General features: G+C 54.3%; 2 protein-coding genes and 1 non-coding gene across 4 annotated transcripts; all 3 read right to left on the reverse strand.

The window, feature by feature from the left end:
• Positions 1-782: 782 nt before the first annotated feature.
• Positions 783-13,602, reverse strand: NOL6 (nucleolar protein 6). 2 transcript variants are annotated; one of them, XM_065947415.1, is made up of 26 exons: positions 13,497-13,602; positions 12,174-12,380; positions 11,970-12,086; positions 10,164-10,343; positions 9,666-9,834; positions 9,290-9,424; positions 9,040-9,203; positions 8,831-8,951; positions 8,567-8,625; positions 8,158-8,259; positions 7,868-7,983; positions 7,517-7,694; positions 7,235-7,357; positions 6,912-7,060; positions 6,687-6,762; positions 6,298-6,438; positions 6,049-6,166; positions 5,812-5,966; positions 5,559-5,722; positions 4,299-4,451; positions 3,979-4,076; positions 3,112-3,236; positions 2,899-2,988; positions 2,329-2,523; positions 2,112-2,213; positions 783-1,938 (listed from the first exon to the last, which is right to left on the reverse strand). In XM_065947415.1, exons 2-26 carry the CDS (start codon positions 12,375-12,377, stop codon positions 1,789-1,791), a joined length of 3,384 nt encoding a protein of 1,127 aa, XP_065803487.1. In that variant the 5' UTR covers positions 12,378-12,380; positions 13,497-13,602; the 3' UTR covers positions 783-1,788. The 2 variants fall into 2 exon arrangements, with proteins under 2 accessions (XP_065803487.1, XP_065803486.1); XM_065947414.1 differs by having other exon boundaries at positions 13,432-13,598.
• LOC136176934 (thiosulfate sulfurtransferase/rhodanese-like domain-containing protein 3) lies at positions 4,648-5,185 on the reverse strand. The gene has a single exon (XM_065947621.1). It carries the CDS (start codon positions 5,169-5,171, stop codon positions 4,692-4,694), a length of 480 nt encoding a protein of 159 aa, XP_065803693.1. The 5' UTR covers positions 5,172-5,185; the 3' UTR covers positions 4,648-4,691.
• Positions 13,603-14,942: 1,340 nt separating the features above from the next.
• Positions 14,943-15,049, reverse strand: LOC136143960 (U6 spliceosomal RNA). The gene has a single exon (XR_010658449.1). It is a non-coding gene; the product is annotated as a U6 spliceosomal RNA (small nuclear RNA).
• Between the last annotated feature and the right edge of the window lie 458 nt (positions 15,050-15,507).

The following is a 15,507-nucleotide window of genomic DNA, read 5'->3' on the forward strand; positions in this document are numbered from 1 at the left end:
AACCTGTGCTGGTTTCAGCCCCAGGCCAGGCTGCCCCACTCAGTGACAGGCAGGGACCGACAGAGATTCACGACAGAACTGGGACAGAACTGGAAATCAGAGTTCCCGTATGTGGTTAAGCATCTTGAGGTTAAAGCCAGCTAGCCAAGCATCAAAGTCCCTCTACAAACAGGTCCCCGCCTGTTGCTGAACCTGTTCCCTCACTCAGAATATGAGGATAATGAGGAAAAGCAGTACTTCATAGGGCTGGTATGATTGTACGATCAATTTCCTTATGTAAGATATGGAAAATAACAAAGCGCACCCAGCCCTTTTTAGGTAGACACTCAATAAACATCAACTTTTTTTCCTTGGCTGCGCTGCGCAACTCATGAGATTTTAGTTCTCTGCCTGACCAGGGATTGAACCTGGGCTGTTGGCCGTGAGACCTAATTGCTGTGGAGTCCTAGGCACTGGACCAATCAGGGAATTCCCAACATCAACTGTTTATTACTTCTCAGGCCTTTCACCATCAAAACCTTACCCATTCTAGGCAGAGATCACAAATCAGGATTCTCTTTTCCTTGAAGGTCTTCTGGGGGTCTGCCCTGCCCTCCATCTGCCTGAGCTAGGGGCCCCTTCTGCCCACACCTGCATTCTGCTTGGGTAGAGCACTGTACTAGCTGTCATGAAATCTGTTCAAATATGTTTTCTGCCCCCAAAGAGCTGACCTGCAGGTGACAAGGTCGAAACCACGTGGAAAAGGCAGAAAGGCCATGGGGAACTTAAAACAATTTTTTTAAAAAAACGATTTAATTTTAAATCAGAATTTAAGACAAGAGAAGAGTTTATGCCACTGTACATGACTGTGAAGAGACGTGAATGGACAGTAATTGCTCTGATGTTTCAGAGGAAGAGCACCTTAGGCTGAGGGCGAGGGAAGGGTTTAAGGAGGAGTCACTGCTTGAGCTCAATCTGGAAAAACAGCCAGGATTAGGGAGAGGCTGCTGGGAGGGGGGTGTGGACCAGGCTGAAGGGAAGCAGCACCCCCTCCCTCCGGGCACTGGAGCTCCTGGAGAGCAGGTCTTGGTCCCACTCACCTCTGCACCCCCAAGGTGGGAGCACAGAGCCGCCGACACCAGAGGCCAGGGCAGCACTGAGCGTTTTTTGCACCTCTCCTGGATGGGGGACTACCAGTCCCTCTCACCACTTCGCCCACCCAGCCCCTCCCTGTTTTCTGCGCTTTTCCATGTCCCCACCCCGGGAGGCAGCAGGACCAACCTGAGGGCACTGTGCCCCTTCACCCCCTGAAGCCCCCTCTGCGCTGCTCAGTGCTGCCGCTGTGACCCCCAGGCAGTGCCACGCCTTCTCCTGGCCCGTGTAAAAGCCCTGACGCTGCAGCCAAGAGTGTACTGAGGTCAAGGCCCACATCCCGGCAGAGGGGTGGGGACAGAGCCTCAGCCCCGGGCACACAGTCCCTCCTCTGGACTTCTAGGAGCAACCTGGGAAGGAAAACAAGGCCCAGGCCAGGCTGACAAGTAGCTGGATCTCCTGGGCTCACTCAGTGTCCCCTCTGAGCTGACTCCCAGTTCTCTTCTGGTCAGGTCCAGGGGACTGCACGGGACACCATGGCCCCTGTCCCAGTGCTGGGGCATCAGACAGGAAATCAGGACGGGGATTTGTTGGGGACAAAGCAGCGTGCTCGGGCCAGCAAGCCCTCCTTGGAGAGTCTATCCACAGTGAGGGTGGTCAGGCCACTGACATCTTGCTCCAGAGGTCTGTCCATCGAGCTTGCTCCTAGGCTGGAGGTCACACGGTCCACCTCTCACTTCGGGCCTCCACAGCCTGGACCAGGCCTTCACCCAGGATGGCAAAGTCCTCCAGGATGGCTTCGACATTGGGCACCATCACTGGCTCCCCGCCTTGAGACACCACCATGCGTCCCTTCGTGTTAGAGGCCTGGGGGGGCCAGAGACACGTGGATTGAAGTGTCGTGAGAGGCACACGCAGAGACACCGAGACACACACGCTTCACGCCTGACACAGGGTCACCTGTGGAGCCACAGACACACACGCCCACACAGAACACACGTGCACACTCAGGAACAGACAACTGTCACCAGCCAGCTCACCTTGAAGGGCTGGGGCTGGAAGCTTGTGGGCTTCCAGAGGACACCGATCACCTCTCCGCCATGCTGGTCATAGAAGAAAAGAGCCAGGTGTCCGAAGGCCTCCTAGGAAAGGGCAGGACCGGAAAAAGACTGCAGGTGGGAACCTGAGAGCAAACGCCACGGCCCCAGCTCACCTGGAAGCCTCCTCCCCAGGGCCAGCCAGCCCTCAAGGACCTACCCTGAGCTGAGCCAGGTAGAGCTGAGGCGGATCATAGCCCAGCACGGGCATGAGAGAGGAGGGCCCCGGCTCAGCGAGCAGGCCCCGGCAGAAGGAGGCAGCCGGCGAGTCCACAGCCTGGCGGTGCCGGGGGATGTGGCGGGGGGCCAGGCGGATCAGCACGTCGTACATGTCCAATGGTGGCCGGAACACCGTCTGAAGAAGGGCAGGGAGGGCTCAGCAGTGCCCACTGGGGAGCTGGAAACTGGACCACAAACCCCTCCACAGGCCCACTCTGCTTTCTTCCTTCCCTTCCGTCTGACCCCCCATTAGGGGCCCAAATGCTCATTTCAAGGGGGGAACACCAGGACCCAGCTGGTGGCAGCTTGGGTTCCACAGGAGGATCGTGGGCTACAAGAGCGAAGCTGGGGCCACGGTTCTCCTCCAGCCTCCACAGCCAGGCACCGTGGGCAGCTATGGTGCCTTCTCTGAATTCAGTCTCACCAAACAAGGGCCCAAGAACTCTGGGCTTCCATGGCTCAAAGGCAGAGCCCCCCAAGCCCCAGGAGTCAGTCTGGATCAGGAGCTTACCCTGATGTCTCCGGGCCCCCGGGGATCCATAAGCTGCTTCTCTAGGACAGGCAAGGCCTCGGCTGCCAGGACCACGAGCTGGTGGAGGATCTGGGGAGGCACACACAGGTTATGCAGGTCAGACCTGACCACGGGTCTCTCTTAGCCCAGGCTGGGTCTGCTTTCTCCTTGAGGGAGAAAACTACACATTTGGGAGTAAGAATGCAACGAAACCTGGGGCGAGGGTCCATCCTGTGTCCACACGGAGCTTTTGCGATCTTGGGGGGTAACAATGACCATGACGGGGAGCTTTGCCCGGGTTGCCAGGAAGACACTGCGGATCTCCACCTGCTCTTCCGCTGTGAATTAGAGGGGGTCCTGGGTCAGCTGACTCCTTTCCCCAGACACCCCCTACTGCTCCAAGTCCTCCCACTGTGCCCACCACAGGGAGTCTCCAACATCCCCCACATGGCGTAAGTGATGAAAGGGACACCGCATCTGCCTCAATCAGGCAAGGTGGTAAACTTCCAGCCTGGGCCCAAAGCAGAATTTTCCACTGCCTGGCATCCTGGTCTGGTTTCCGGGCCTGCACAAGCTAAGGCCTGCCCCTGGCCCCCTCCTCCCCTGGGCTCCCACACACCTGGGGAATTAGAAAGCTGACACCCTCCTCTCTGCTGGGACCAGGAGTTCCTCACGTTACAAACAGAAGTCATCACTCACACTCTGAGGTCTGGGCACCTACTCCCACCTACACAGTTCCCTGGTCCACCTTAAGACTTCTGACCTGGTTTGCAGAGTCCCTCTTCTTCCCTCCACAGTCCCCTAGGTAGCCTGCTCACTGCCCCCAGTGCGTTCTGTTTCTGATCATTACGTGGGCAAACCACATCTCTACAGCCTCACAGCTCCCTGAAGGCTGGATCTGGTCCTCTTCCTCCTTAACATTTCCCCATCCCTAGGCAGCCAGAATCAGGAACAGACATCCCAGGTGCGGTAAGCAGAGAGGAAACCTAGCAGGCTGATAGGGAAAACCCTTGCCTGCCTGCCTCTGCAACCCACAAATGGTAGTTCTTCCGGTAGTCTGACTCTCATCGTACCACTTACCAGTGAGCTCATTGTTGAGGTTGACAATTAGGGGGTTGTTCTTCCAATCGAAGGTTGACATCAGGAAAAGGAACCGGAGAAAGCCGACCTGGGGGGAGCTGAGAGGAAGGAGTGAGCAGAGTGTCAGGGGCCGAGCCACGTGCCCAGCCCCCCACAGTCTGGGGAGCCTCGAGCCCTTAGTCTGGGCTGCGGGGGGTGGGGGTGTCTTAGAACCCCTTCTGCCCCTAGGTTCGGTCACCTCTCCCATGTGGACTGAGGCAACAAGGATGACAGCTGACCCCGGGGAACTTCCTGGCTAGGGGAAATGTGGAAGGCATCACCTGGGAGGGGTGAAGGGCTCAGGGTGCAGGAACAGGGCAGCAGCCACCAGGTCCAGGCTCTCATCAGTGACCTCCCCACCCAGGAGCTGGGCACGCACCCACCGCTTGGCCAGCCGAGCCACAGCTGAGAAGGCTGGGTGCTGCTGCTGGAGCCTGTGGGAAGAAGAGGGTAGAGGCAGTGAGATGCAGGCACTGGGGCCCAAGGGCAGACTTTCTTTTTTTTTTTTTTTTGACTTATACAAAACCCCTTTCCCATTAACCAGTGGTTCCAGGGCTACATTTTTTTTTTTTTTCTAGTATATTTTTTATTAGGGCTACATTTTTATTCTTATGCTTATTCCACTATTCTGGACTGCATGTACACAAGGAAACGGTCAGTTTGTATTCCAAAATTCAATTTCCTTGGTTCTTCTCTGAAAGTTCATAGGTTGCCCATTCCTTCCATCCTCCAGCATAGTGTTGAGTACTGTTAAAGCCCAGAGCCTTTGCTGTGACCACAGCCTTCTTGCTTCTCACTCCAGCTAAACAAGAAAACACTAGATTGTCAGATTTGGATGACTTTACTTCTTTGTACTTCTCTTTGAAGTCTTTTGGGTTCATCTGTAGAGCTTCACCTACATCATCCAATGGTATATTGATGGACCCAGGGATTTTTCCGTACTCACGAATTTCCCATGGCTCTCTAACATCAATTAACATAATTTTTTTGGACTTCAGGAGGTTTTTAAGTTCCATATAAGTGACATCTTGACAAACAGCGGTACAAAAATTGTGGCAGCTCCTTTTTATTGACTTCAAACCCCAGAGCGCAGCCTCCTCAAACCCGAAGATCGTCTGGCAAGTACTCCAGGGCAGCGAGTGCTGCAGCACCATCGCTGCTAACTACTTCGTTCTCCCAAAGACAGACTTTCAGCCCAACTGTTCACTCAATGTTCACCCAACACTGGCCTCTGTGCTAATGTGCTATATGATCATACATGTATAATCTCATGTCTTCGTAACCGCAAGAGGTTGTTCCTAGCATGATTACCATTTTACAGATGAGAAAAATCAGGTATGTCGGGGGTGGGGGGGGGGATATGAGCTCAAGGGACAAAGCCAGTTAAGTTTTTGGCAGGGCCAGAATCTTAGCACTTCTAGCACTTGCCTGACTCCAGCCCAGCACTCACATCCCTAACTGGCCTAACTCCGCAGACAGATGGCCAGGCGACCAGGAGGGACTGGGAGAGGGTCTCCGAGAGTCTGTGCAGGTGGCCTTACCCATGCAAGGCGCTGGTGAGCAGGGGCAACTGCCTCGTGTCCCTCTCGAAGCGGAGGGAGGCGGGGGTGTCCCTCAGCGAGACCATCCCCTCGGGGCTCCGCGTCTCTTTCAGGATCTGCGGCTCCCTATGGTAGGCCACACGGATCCGGAACACAAACCCGTCCTGTGGGAAGAGGGGAGGGGGTGGGAGACGGGGCACCCCGACACCCCGTCCCTTCCTCCCCCCGTATCCCTGCCCAGCGCCCGCCTAACCTTGAGGACGTCGGTGTGCGTGGCCGTGGCGCGGCATGGCAGCCCGTGCTGCTGAGTCAGCAGCTCCGCCAGGCGCAGCTGGAAGGCGGCACGGACCCTGCGAATGGCCTCGGCATCCTGTGGCCACTGCCCACTGCCCTCCAGGTGACACACCACTGTGGAGAGGAGGGGGAGGCCTCAGTCTACGGCCGGGGGCGGAGAGCGGTTCCTTTCGGCCCCTTGCAAGCACCCCCTCACCAGTCATGGGCTCCACGTAGGCTGGGCAGGGCTTGTCAGGCCGGGGCAACAGCGAGGCCCGCTCTCGCAGCTGCTCATGGAAGGAGTGGGCTGGACGGACTGGGGCTGGCGGGAACACCTGCGGGAGAAGGGAGGCTGAGGAAGAGGACGGGGAGGGGGTGCCCAGAGTCAGGGCGCTGGAAGGGAGAGTACTGGGTGAGTGAGGCAGAGGGGGGTGTCACCCAGCGGAAGGGGCTCCCTGCTCCTGACCTCAGTATAGCGCAGCACAGGGTGAGCGCCCTGCACGGCAGACACGGTCAGTGGCAGACCATCCAGGCCCCACAGCAGGCGGCTGAGGTCGTCGTAGCAACGCACTGCAGCTGCCAGGGCCTCCTCACCGGTGCTGGAGGTCTGAGGGGAGGAGAAAAGACAATCGGCAGGGCAGGACCTTACAGGAGAGCCGGGTCAACGGGATGCAGCCCTGCTGCTGCTGCAGAGCCAGAGGGCCCCCTGCTGGACACTCGGGGAAGTGCAGCCTGGCTAAGGGTTGGGGGGGAGCGGCTCTCCAGCCCCATTCCTGCCCCCACCAAATCCAGCCACACAGGCTACTCACCCAACCGTCCCTAGCCTTGACCCCAGCTCTGAACCAGGGCCCTCACCTCTTTCAGGCCTTGGATCAGTGCATCCAGGAGGCCCCCCGTATAGTGGACACAGGTATCTGGAATGTCAGCGTGGCTGGAAAAGGGGCACAGAGTGTGTGGGCAGTGGGGGCCAGGGAGAGAGCTGCTGCATATGAGCAGCTCACCCCAAAAGCTTGGGCCAGAGCCTCCTAAAAGGCTCCGCAGCCCATGCCTGCCTCCTGGCATTCAGATGCTAACACTCACAGTGCCAAGAGATGAGTGACCACTTGGTGGGGAATGAGACGCTTCTGGGCCATAGACGCAGCCTCCCAGACCACAGCTTCCCGAATGGCTCCATCCTGGAAACGCCGAAGCTCAGAGCGAGAGCCCCAGAACTGGCGGAAGTTGGCAGCCTAGGGAGAAGATGATGATGGTAGGACAGAGCAACAGGGAGGGGGTTCTGTCAGAAATCTCCCGACAGGCCTCGAGCCAGGGGGCAGGAGGATAGTCCACCCCACTCCTGCCAGCGCACACGCTGGGCTTCCCAAGACAGGGCAAAATCACCCCTGAGACCCCCAGCTCCTCACCTCAGGCTGGTCAGCCTCAGGACCCAGCTCAAGAACACTGGTCAGCCCCTCAGGCCGGAGGAGCAATCCCAGGGTCAGGACACCCGGATCTCTATGCTTTGGTGGCTCCTGGTTGATGTCCCACTGCAGGGTGTAGAGAGGCCGAGCTCAGTCCAAGTGCCCCCCCAGCTGGGTTAGGAAACCCCCTTTCTAGTTAGAGGGATGGTGTTATCTTGTGTATCCCCTGGGCCCCAGGGTCCTCCTCTCTCAGTCCCAGAAACTCCCCACCCCACCCCACCTCACCTCTGAGGCTGGGGGCCGAGAGTGGGCCAGCAGCTGCAGCCGGGACCCCAGGCCCTGCTCCAGGAGGGTGGTGAGTGGGCCCAAAGCCGCTGAGACATAGTCCCCACCGAGATCCTGTAGCTCTGGCCATAGCTTCAGCCGGTGACATGCTGCCTGCAGGCGACTCAGTGGACGGAGGCTGGGGGGGTGTGGGGGCAGGGAGGGACAAAGAGGGGGCATCAAGTACTGCTGGCCCCAGGTATCACCCCCGCCATCACTAGGGAGATCGATCAGAGTACCAGTCGGAAGATCTCGGCCCCCTCACTAGCCCTGAGGCAACAGGACTCACTGACACATCACCCTGAAACTCACTGCACAATGTGGTCAAAAGCCCGGATCATGGGTTTGGGAGTCATCAAGAGCAGCTGGAACCCATCATCAGCTTTGCTGTCCAGGAGCGCCATAGACAAGCGAGCCTCATGCTGCACCTGGGGTCACGGAGCAAGCAAGGAACCCGCCACGTGAGACCAGCAGCACTGCTCTCTCCCCTTACTGAACCCAGGGCCCAGAAGCAGAGACAGGCTCTAGAGAGGAGTTGCTGGCGCCCTGGTGCTGGCAGAAGGGACAGGGTCTGGGCTGGGACACTGGGAGACAACTGGTACCTGGTGGTAAGTGGAAGCAGTGACATCAGCACAGAGGTTGAGACGGCCCGAGGAGTCCAGGAAGACAACAGGGAAGGCCTGGTGGAAGTCAGCCAGGGCCGGCTGGGAGAGGGAGAGAGAAGCCAGTCAGGGCTGGGCCTTAACTTCAGGGCTCCGGGCCGACTTGTGTGTGCGTGCTAAGCTGCTTCAGTCGTGTCCGACTCTTTGTGATCCCATGGACTAGCCCACCAGGCTCCTCTATCCATGGGATTCTCCAGGCAAGAATACTGGAGTGGGTTGCCATGGCCTCCTCTAGGGGATCTTCCCAACTCAGGGATTAAACCCTTGTCTCTTATGTTTCCTGCACTGGCAGGCGGGTTCTTTACCACTAGCGCCACCTGGGAAAACCAGACTCCACCGCCCTACTCACCAGGGAGGGATCTGAGCTGAAGCATAAACTGACCCCGTTGACGGTCAAATCTGTACTGGCTGAAATGAACCAGAGAAGGTGGTGGTGTCAGAAGTTATCCTCCTTTCTATGGACCCAGTCCCTGTGACACCCACCCTCCAGAGAGGTGACTGCAACTGTCTGACTCAGAGGTTCGCTTTACTCCTCTGTCTGAGGACAATAAACCAAATGATCCCTGATGGAGATGATCAGGACCCTTGGCCTTTCCGAGTCCAGCCGCCTCACCCAGAAACTGCAGGGTGCTTCTCAGCACCTGGTAGCCGCTCATGGTGGTGTGGATCTTGCGTGTGGACACGAGGAAGGCCACCACCATGGAGACAAGGAACCCGCTGAATCCTCCCAGGCCCTGAGGGAGAAACGGATGGAAAGGCCGAAGCTCAGAGCCAGCCCACCACTCAGCGAGGCCCGGGGAAATCGGGCCATTTCCAGCTCACCTTGTCCAGTTCCCGCTGCCGCAGCCAGACCTTCAGAAGGGCCACCCCGTCCTTCAGTCCTGAGGCCGAGCCCAGCACAGCCGACAGCAGCTGCACGTGGGATTCAAGGGCCGTGTCCTGCAGCAGCCATGTGTTGTAGTGGGGGGTGGGGGGTTCCGGGCTACCTGTGGGAGGAAAGGGGGACCATGAGAGGAGAGGGCCCCACAATACCCTTTCCTCCAACCCAGCCTTGACACCACTGTCTACTCACCATCCCCCGAAGGACTTTGCCCTCGGTACCAGGCAGAGCGCACGTTGCTCTTGGATGGCAGCAGGCGGCACGGGCGGAAGAAGTTGGGTGGAGGGCAGGGATGCAGACGGATGGTGACCAAATGCTCATCCTTCCCTGGGGGGAGACGGGTGATGCTGAGACCCTGCAGCTGCCCTGGAGTCAGAGAAGCCCCTGCACTATCCCCCCACAAGGGTCCCATGCCTGCCCTGACCTCAGAATTTGAGGTTCCAATATCTTTCCCCTGAGACCTGAGGCCCAAGTCTTCTCTCACCATGGACTTAAGGCCCCTGTGCCTCCCCTACCAGATCTGTCCATCACCCCATGCTGTGCCTTCCACCCAGCGTGTGCCTCCCACCGTGAGGCCGCAGCAGCAGCGAGGGTTTCAGGTGGCAGCCATTGGTGTAGGAAAAGCGAACACTGCCGAAAAGTGGGTCCTTGGCCAGGTGGTGAGCCAAGTGGGCCAGGTAGAGGGCACGCTTGCGGAAATAGCGCTGGTTCAGCCCATCCTTGTCCTGTAGGATCTCCTAGAGGGGGTCAGGAGAAGAGAGAGAGACGGCCAAGTCGCTTAATTGCTTGCTGATGGAGGACTTGGGGGCCAAGATGAAGCCAAGGTGAGAGCACAGCTTGGCAACCCCATCTGCTGGCGAGGACGCCAAAGTCAAGGCCAGCAACACCACATCTTGGATGAGGAAGGCAAAGTGCTGCTCCGTCAGGACAACTGCAGTGGTCTGTTCTTTAGATTCAAAATTCAAATTTCAATCCTCTGGCAAATGGGAGGTGGGAAAAAGAAAGGGATCCAGGATTTGTAGGTGGTGGAATGGCAGACCTCTCCATCCCAAACTCTGGATCTTACCCTGGGTATGGTCAGTGCCACATCCACATTGATGTCCGGCCGGATGCAGGTGCCCAAAAGGTAACTTCCCACAACAGTGACCTGGGCTGGGGGCAGGAAATGGAAACGGCCCTTCACAGTATAGGGCACTTGGTGGATAGGGACTTGAACCCCATCTGGGAGCCATGCCTGGTTGGTCAGCTGCGGAAACAGAGACAGTGACACATATTTGATTACCTTCCTAACACATCCCCTTAATGTCTAGTAGACATCTCAAATTCAGCATGTCAAAACATCTGAAACCAAACTCCTGATCTTCCTATATGTCTTCCCCATTAAGGCAACTCCATACTAGCTGCTCAAGCTAAAAATGTTTAAATCACCTTGACTCATCTCTGTTAAGAACTCCCATTTGGGGACTTCCCTGATGGTACAGTGGCTAAGATTCTGCACTCCCAATGCAGGGGGTATGGGTTCAATCCCTGGTCAGGGAACTAGATCACACAAGCTGCAACTAAGGGTGAGCATACCACCACTAAGACCCAGTGCAGCCTTAATTTATTTATAAATAAATAAAGGTTAAGAGGAAACAAACACCCATTTCACTTTTCAAAGGTATCCAGACACTGATCACTTCTCTACTCTATCCTAGTCGGAGCCATTTTGCAGTGGATTACTGCACAACAGGTTCCTAACTAGTCTCCCTGATTTCATCTTTGTTCCCCTCCATTCTACTTTTAATAGTCTGGGTGAACTTCTTAAAACTGAAGTTAGATCACAGAATCACTTTATAAAACAACAACAAAACAAAACAAAAACAAAACACTGTCATTATCCCCAGCTCACCCAGAGTGTTAGTCCCTCAGTTGTATCTGACTCTTTGCAGCCCCGTGGACTGTAGCCCTGCCAGGCTCCTTTGTCCATGGAATCCTCCAGGCAAGAATACTGGAGTAGGTTGCCATTCCCTTCTCCAGGCGATCTTCCTAACCCAGGGATCAAACTCAGGTCTCCTGTGTTGCAGGCAGATTTTTTACCATTTAAGCCACCAGGGAAGCCCCAAAGCAACAGCTCAAAGTCCTTGTTCTGATGCACAAGGCCCTGCATGATATACCCGCTTCCTCCATTACCTTCCTAAACTCACCTCCTTCTATCTTCCCTTCACTCATTCCAAGGAAGTACCAGACCTATTCTTGCCTTTGAGCCTCTGTGTTGGCTGTTTCCCCTTCCTGGAATGTTCTTCTTCCCTTAAATATCTATATGGCTGACTCACTTTCTTTACACAAATGTCACTTTAGTAAGGCCTACCTCAACCACCCTATTTAAAGTTGCCAACCACTCTCATCCTCTGATATTCCCATGAGCCCCTTAATGTGTCCTTCTTCCTTTGTCCATAGTGCTTACCACCACTTTCTAACACTGTCATACAGTTTACTTGTCATGTTCATTATATTATTGTCCATATTCCAACACTAGAACACAGGCTGCTTTGCTCACTGATGTATCCTAAGAACCCCTGGAGGAGGGCATGGCAACCCACTCCAGTATTCTCGCCTGGAGAATCCCCATGGACAGAGGAGCCTGGGAGGCTACAGTCCACGGGGTCGCAAAGAATCGGACACTACTGAGCGACTAAGCACAACACATCCTAAGAACACAACTACTGCAAGGCACATAAGTGTTTGCTGAATGAACAATAAGTGACTGCACTCCCAGCTGAGCCTTCTGGCAGTGCGAATGAGCTCCCTAGCACCCCATCCCCTTCAAAGAATAGCAAGGTCCCTGAGGACCTTTACTGGGCTTTCCAGTTCCCCCCACTACTTGACTTACCTCTGTCTCAGGGGTTGAGGGCACCTTCATGATCCGCTGGTTGACCTCCCGTAGGAAAGCATCAATCCGCTCTTTCTTCTTCTCTGACAGCCTCACTTCCTTTAGTAACTCCTCTACCTGTAAGATGGTGCAGGAGAAAGTAGCACTTCAGCCTCAGGCTCTCAGCCCATCCCTCTAATCCAAGCCCCAACCACCCAACAGTACCTGTAAACGAAGCAAGCTGGAATGGAACAGACTCTCAGTCTCCCGAAGGCGACTGAGCTCCTCATTGGTAGGTTCCTTGTACAGTTCTGCCCGGCTGAGCTTCACAGGCTGCAGGAGGCCCTCTCCTGGAGACACAGCTATCTTACGTTTCTTTAAGGATTCCTTCTTCCCCTCTTTGCCTGTGCCTTCCAGAGCTGACTCCATCACCTGTGGCCAATGAGAGAGAGAAGCCAGGGTGACATCACAGACACCCAGCATCCACTGCCTGTCGAGCCACCAGGACCAGATGCAGGTAAAGGCTTCACCTGCTCCTGGTCTCTCTTGAACAGGAATCAGATTGTGTAAAACTCAGAATAATTTTTAGTTAAAAGAATTTATTGAGCTCTAGACTGAAAACTCCTTGAGTTGAGGGTTCCCATCTATCTAACAGCATGTAGCTCTGCTTGGAGTCAGTAAGGGTAGTAGCTGAATGGGCCCTGGAAGCAATAACTGAGCTTCTTGTACTTCCAAGTAACAAGACCTTCTCTTCTGCTGAGTTAATTATGGAACGTAGCAAATGCCAAATCCACTCTTGCTCTGTCCAAATCCTGCCAGGTCACACACGCACCCCCTGCCCCAGCAAGCCCTGACTATAGGCTATATCAGTATACATTAAGTGCTCAGTGATGGAGCCTACTGGCTCTGAAGGATATACTCAATAAATCATTCAATCCTTATAATAATACTAACAGAAAACAAACAACTGAACGAAGCTCCGTTGAGCTTGTGGTTCCAGTCGGTATGATTAAACTGTGAGCAGGCTTCAAACCCTGGTCTGCGAGATCCCAAACCTTCTACCCTGCAGCCTGGGCTCCGCCCCCCTCCATGGTTCCACAGCCGGAAGAGCCTTACTGTAGCGCACCAGGACTGCCACCACGTGGGGAGCACAAAACTAGACACAGGAGGGGAGAAAATCCTGCCCAAAGTCCACAAGGACTTAGGGGAAAGACCCAAGCCGCGGAAGGGAATGGGGGCGGGTCTCTTCAATCTCAAGGTGTAGAGCTAACGAACAGAGACGGTCCATAGACTTTACTACTTGGCAGGTAAAGCCAAGTTCTATTTCCCTTGGCAAGCCCTGTCTCGGTATCCTAAGCTGGAAGCATCGGGGAAAATGAGGCTCTGCCTTAAGGGGCCACTCTCGTGCCCCTCGCTAGCAAGCTGTTAGGTTCTGCTGTCTCCGGCACGCTGCGCATCCCTTCCTCCCAGGCCGCTCGCCCACCTCCGGCTCCCCAGCAGTTCCGCGATGCTCCGCTCTCGCAGGTGCGGGGCCCATCCCTCACGTACTGCTCTCGCACTTTGGGTTTAAAGTCCACTTGCTCTGTAGAGATTCCACCCACGTTGGCAGAAATGACCAAACCTCGGCAGAAACGCGGGTACCAGCGTTAGGAAGCCTCATGGCAAAGAACCCCGCCCAGTTCCAGAGCCATTGGGTGAGTGCCTGACGAGTCTCTCGCCATTGGTTTCTGTCACTCTCCAGGACCGCCCATTATGGGGGAGGGGCCAAACAGAGTTCTCCGATTTACGGCCTCTTTGCGACGCCAGACAGGAAGCTTGCCGGTAACTTGGCGGTTGCTTCCGTTTCCTCACTTCCTCCTCTTGGAACACCAGGGAAAGGGCGGGGCTAGCTTGGGCCTTGGGGGAGGGTTTGTTTACGTAAGTGATTTCTCTTCTTGCTTTTTTTTTTTATCTTAAAGTCAGTTTTATTTTTATTTTTATTTTTTTCCATTTATTTTTATTAGTTGGAGGCTAATTACAACATTGCAGTGGCCCCTGTCATACACTGACATGAATCAGCCATGGATCCACATGCACTCCCCATCCCGATCCCCACTCCCACCTCCCTCTCCACGCGATTCCTCTGGGTCTTCCCAGTGCACCAGGCCCGAGCACCCGTCTCATGCATCCAGCCTGGGCTGGTGATCTGTTTCACCCTAGATAATATACATGTTTCGATGCTGTTCTCTCGAAACATCCCACCCTTGCCTTCTCCCACAGAGTCCAAAATTCTGTTCTGTACATCTGTGTCTCTTTTTATGTTTTGCATATAGGGTTATCATTACCATCTTTCTAAATTCCATATATATGCGTTAGTATACTGTATTGGTCTTTATCTTTCTGGCTTACTTCACTCTGTATGATGGGCTCCAGTTTCATCCATCTCATTAGAACTGATTCAAATGAATTCTTTTTAATGGCTGAGTAATATTCCATGGTGTATATGTACCACAGCTTTCTTATCCATTCGTCTGCTGATGGGCATCTAGGTTGCTTCCATGTCCTGGCTATTATAAACAGTGCTGCGATGAACATTGGGGTACACGTGTCTCTTTCAGATCTGGTTTCCTTGGTGTGTATGCCCAGAAGTGGGATTGCTGGGTCATATGGCAGTTCTAATTTCAGTTTTTTAAGAAATCTCCACAGTGTTCTCCATAGCGGCTGTGCTAGTTTGCATTCCCACCAGCAGTGTAAGAGGGTTCCCTTTTCTCTACACCCTCTCCAGCATTTGTTGCTTGTAGACTTTTGGATAGCAGCCATCCTGACTGGCGTGTAATGGTACCTCATTGTAGTTTTGATTTGCATTTTTCTGATAATGAGTGATGTTGAGCATCTTTTCATGCGTTTGTTAGCCATCTGTATGTCTTCTTAGTTTAGTTTAGTTCTTTGGCCCATTTTTTGATTGGGTCATTTATTTTTCTGGACTTGAGCTGCAGGAGTTGCTTGTATATTTTTAAAAATATGGAACGCTTCACGAATTTGCGTGTCATCCTTGTGCAGGGGCCATGCTAATCTTCTCTGTATCGTTCTAATTTTAGTATATGTGCTGCCGAAGTGAGCACACTCTTCTCGCTTTATCAATTAACCGATCTCGTCAATCCTACTTGCAAAATATGTCTTGAGTTTATTCATTTTGTGTATGTGTGTGTTAAGTCACTTCAGTCTTGTCCCATTCTTTGCAACCGTACTGACTGTAGCCTGACAGACTCCTGTGTCACTGGGATTCTCTGGGCAAGAATACTGCAGTGGGTTGCCATGCCCACCTCCAGGGGATCTTCCTGATTCATGGATCAAACCCGCCTCTCTTAGGTCTCCTGCCCGTTGGCAGCCTGGTTCTTAACCACTAGCACCACCTGGGAACCCCCAGGACTATCTCTTCGGTTCAGTTCAGTTCAGTCGCTCAGTCGTGTCCGACTCTGCAACCCCATGGATTGAAGCAAGCCAGGCTTCCCTGCCCTTTTTGTAGTCATAATTCAATTATAAAATTCAAGAAATGTAACTTTCATTCAATACTATCATA

Source organism: Muntiacus reevesi, chromosome 10 (assembly GCF_963930625.1).
Source record: "Muntiacus reevesi chromosome 10, mMunRee1.1, whole genome shotgun sequence".
Classification (NCBI taxonomy): domain Eukaryota; kingdom Metazoa; phylum Chordata; class Mammalia; order Artiodactyla; family Cervidae; genus Muntiacus; species Muntiacus reevesi.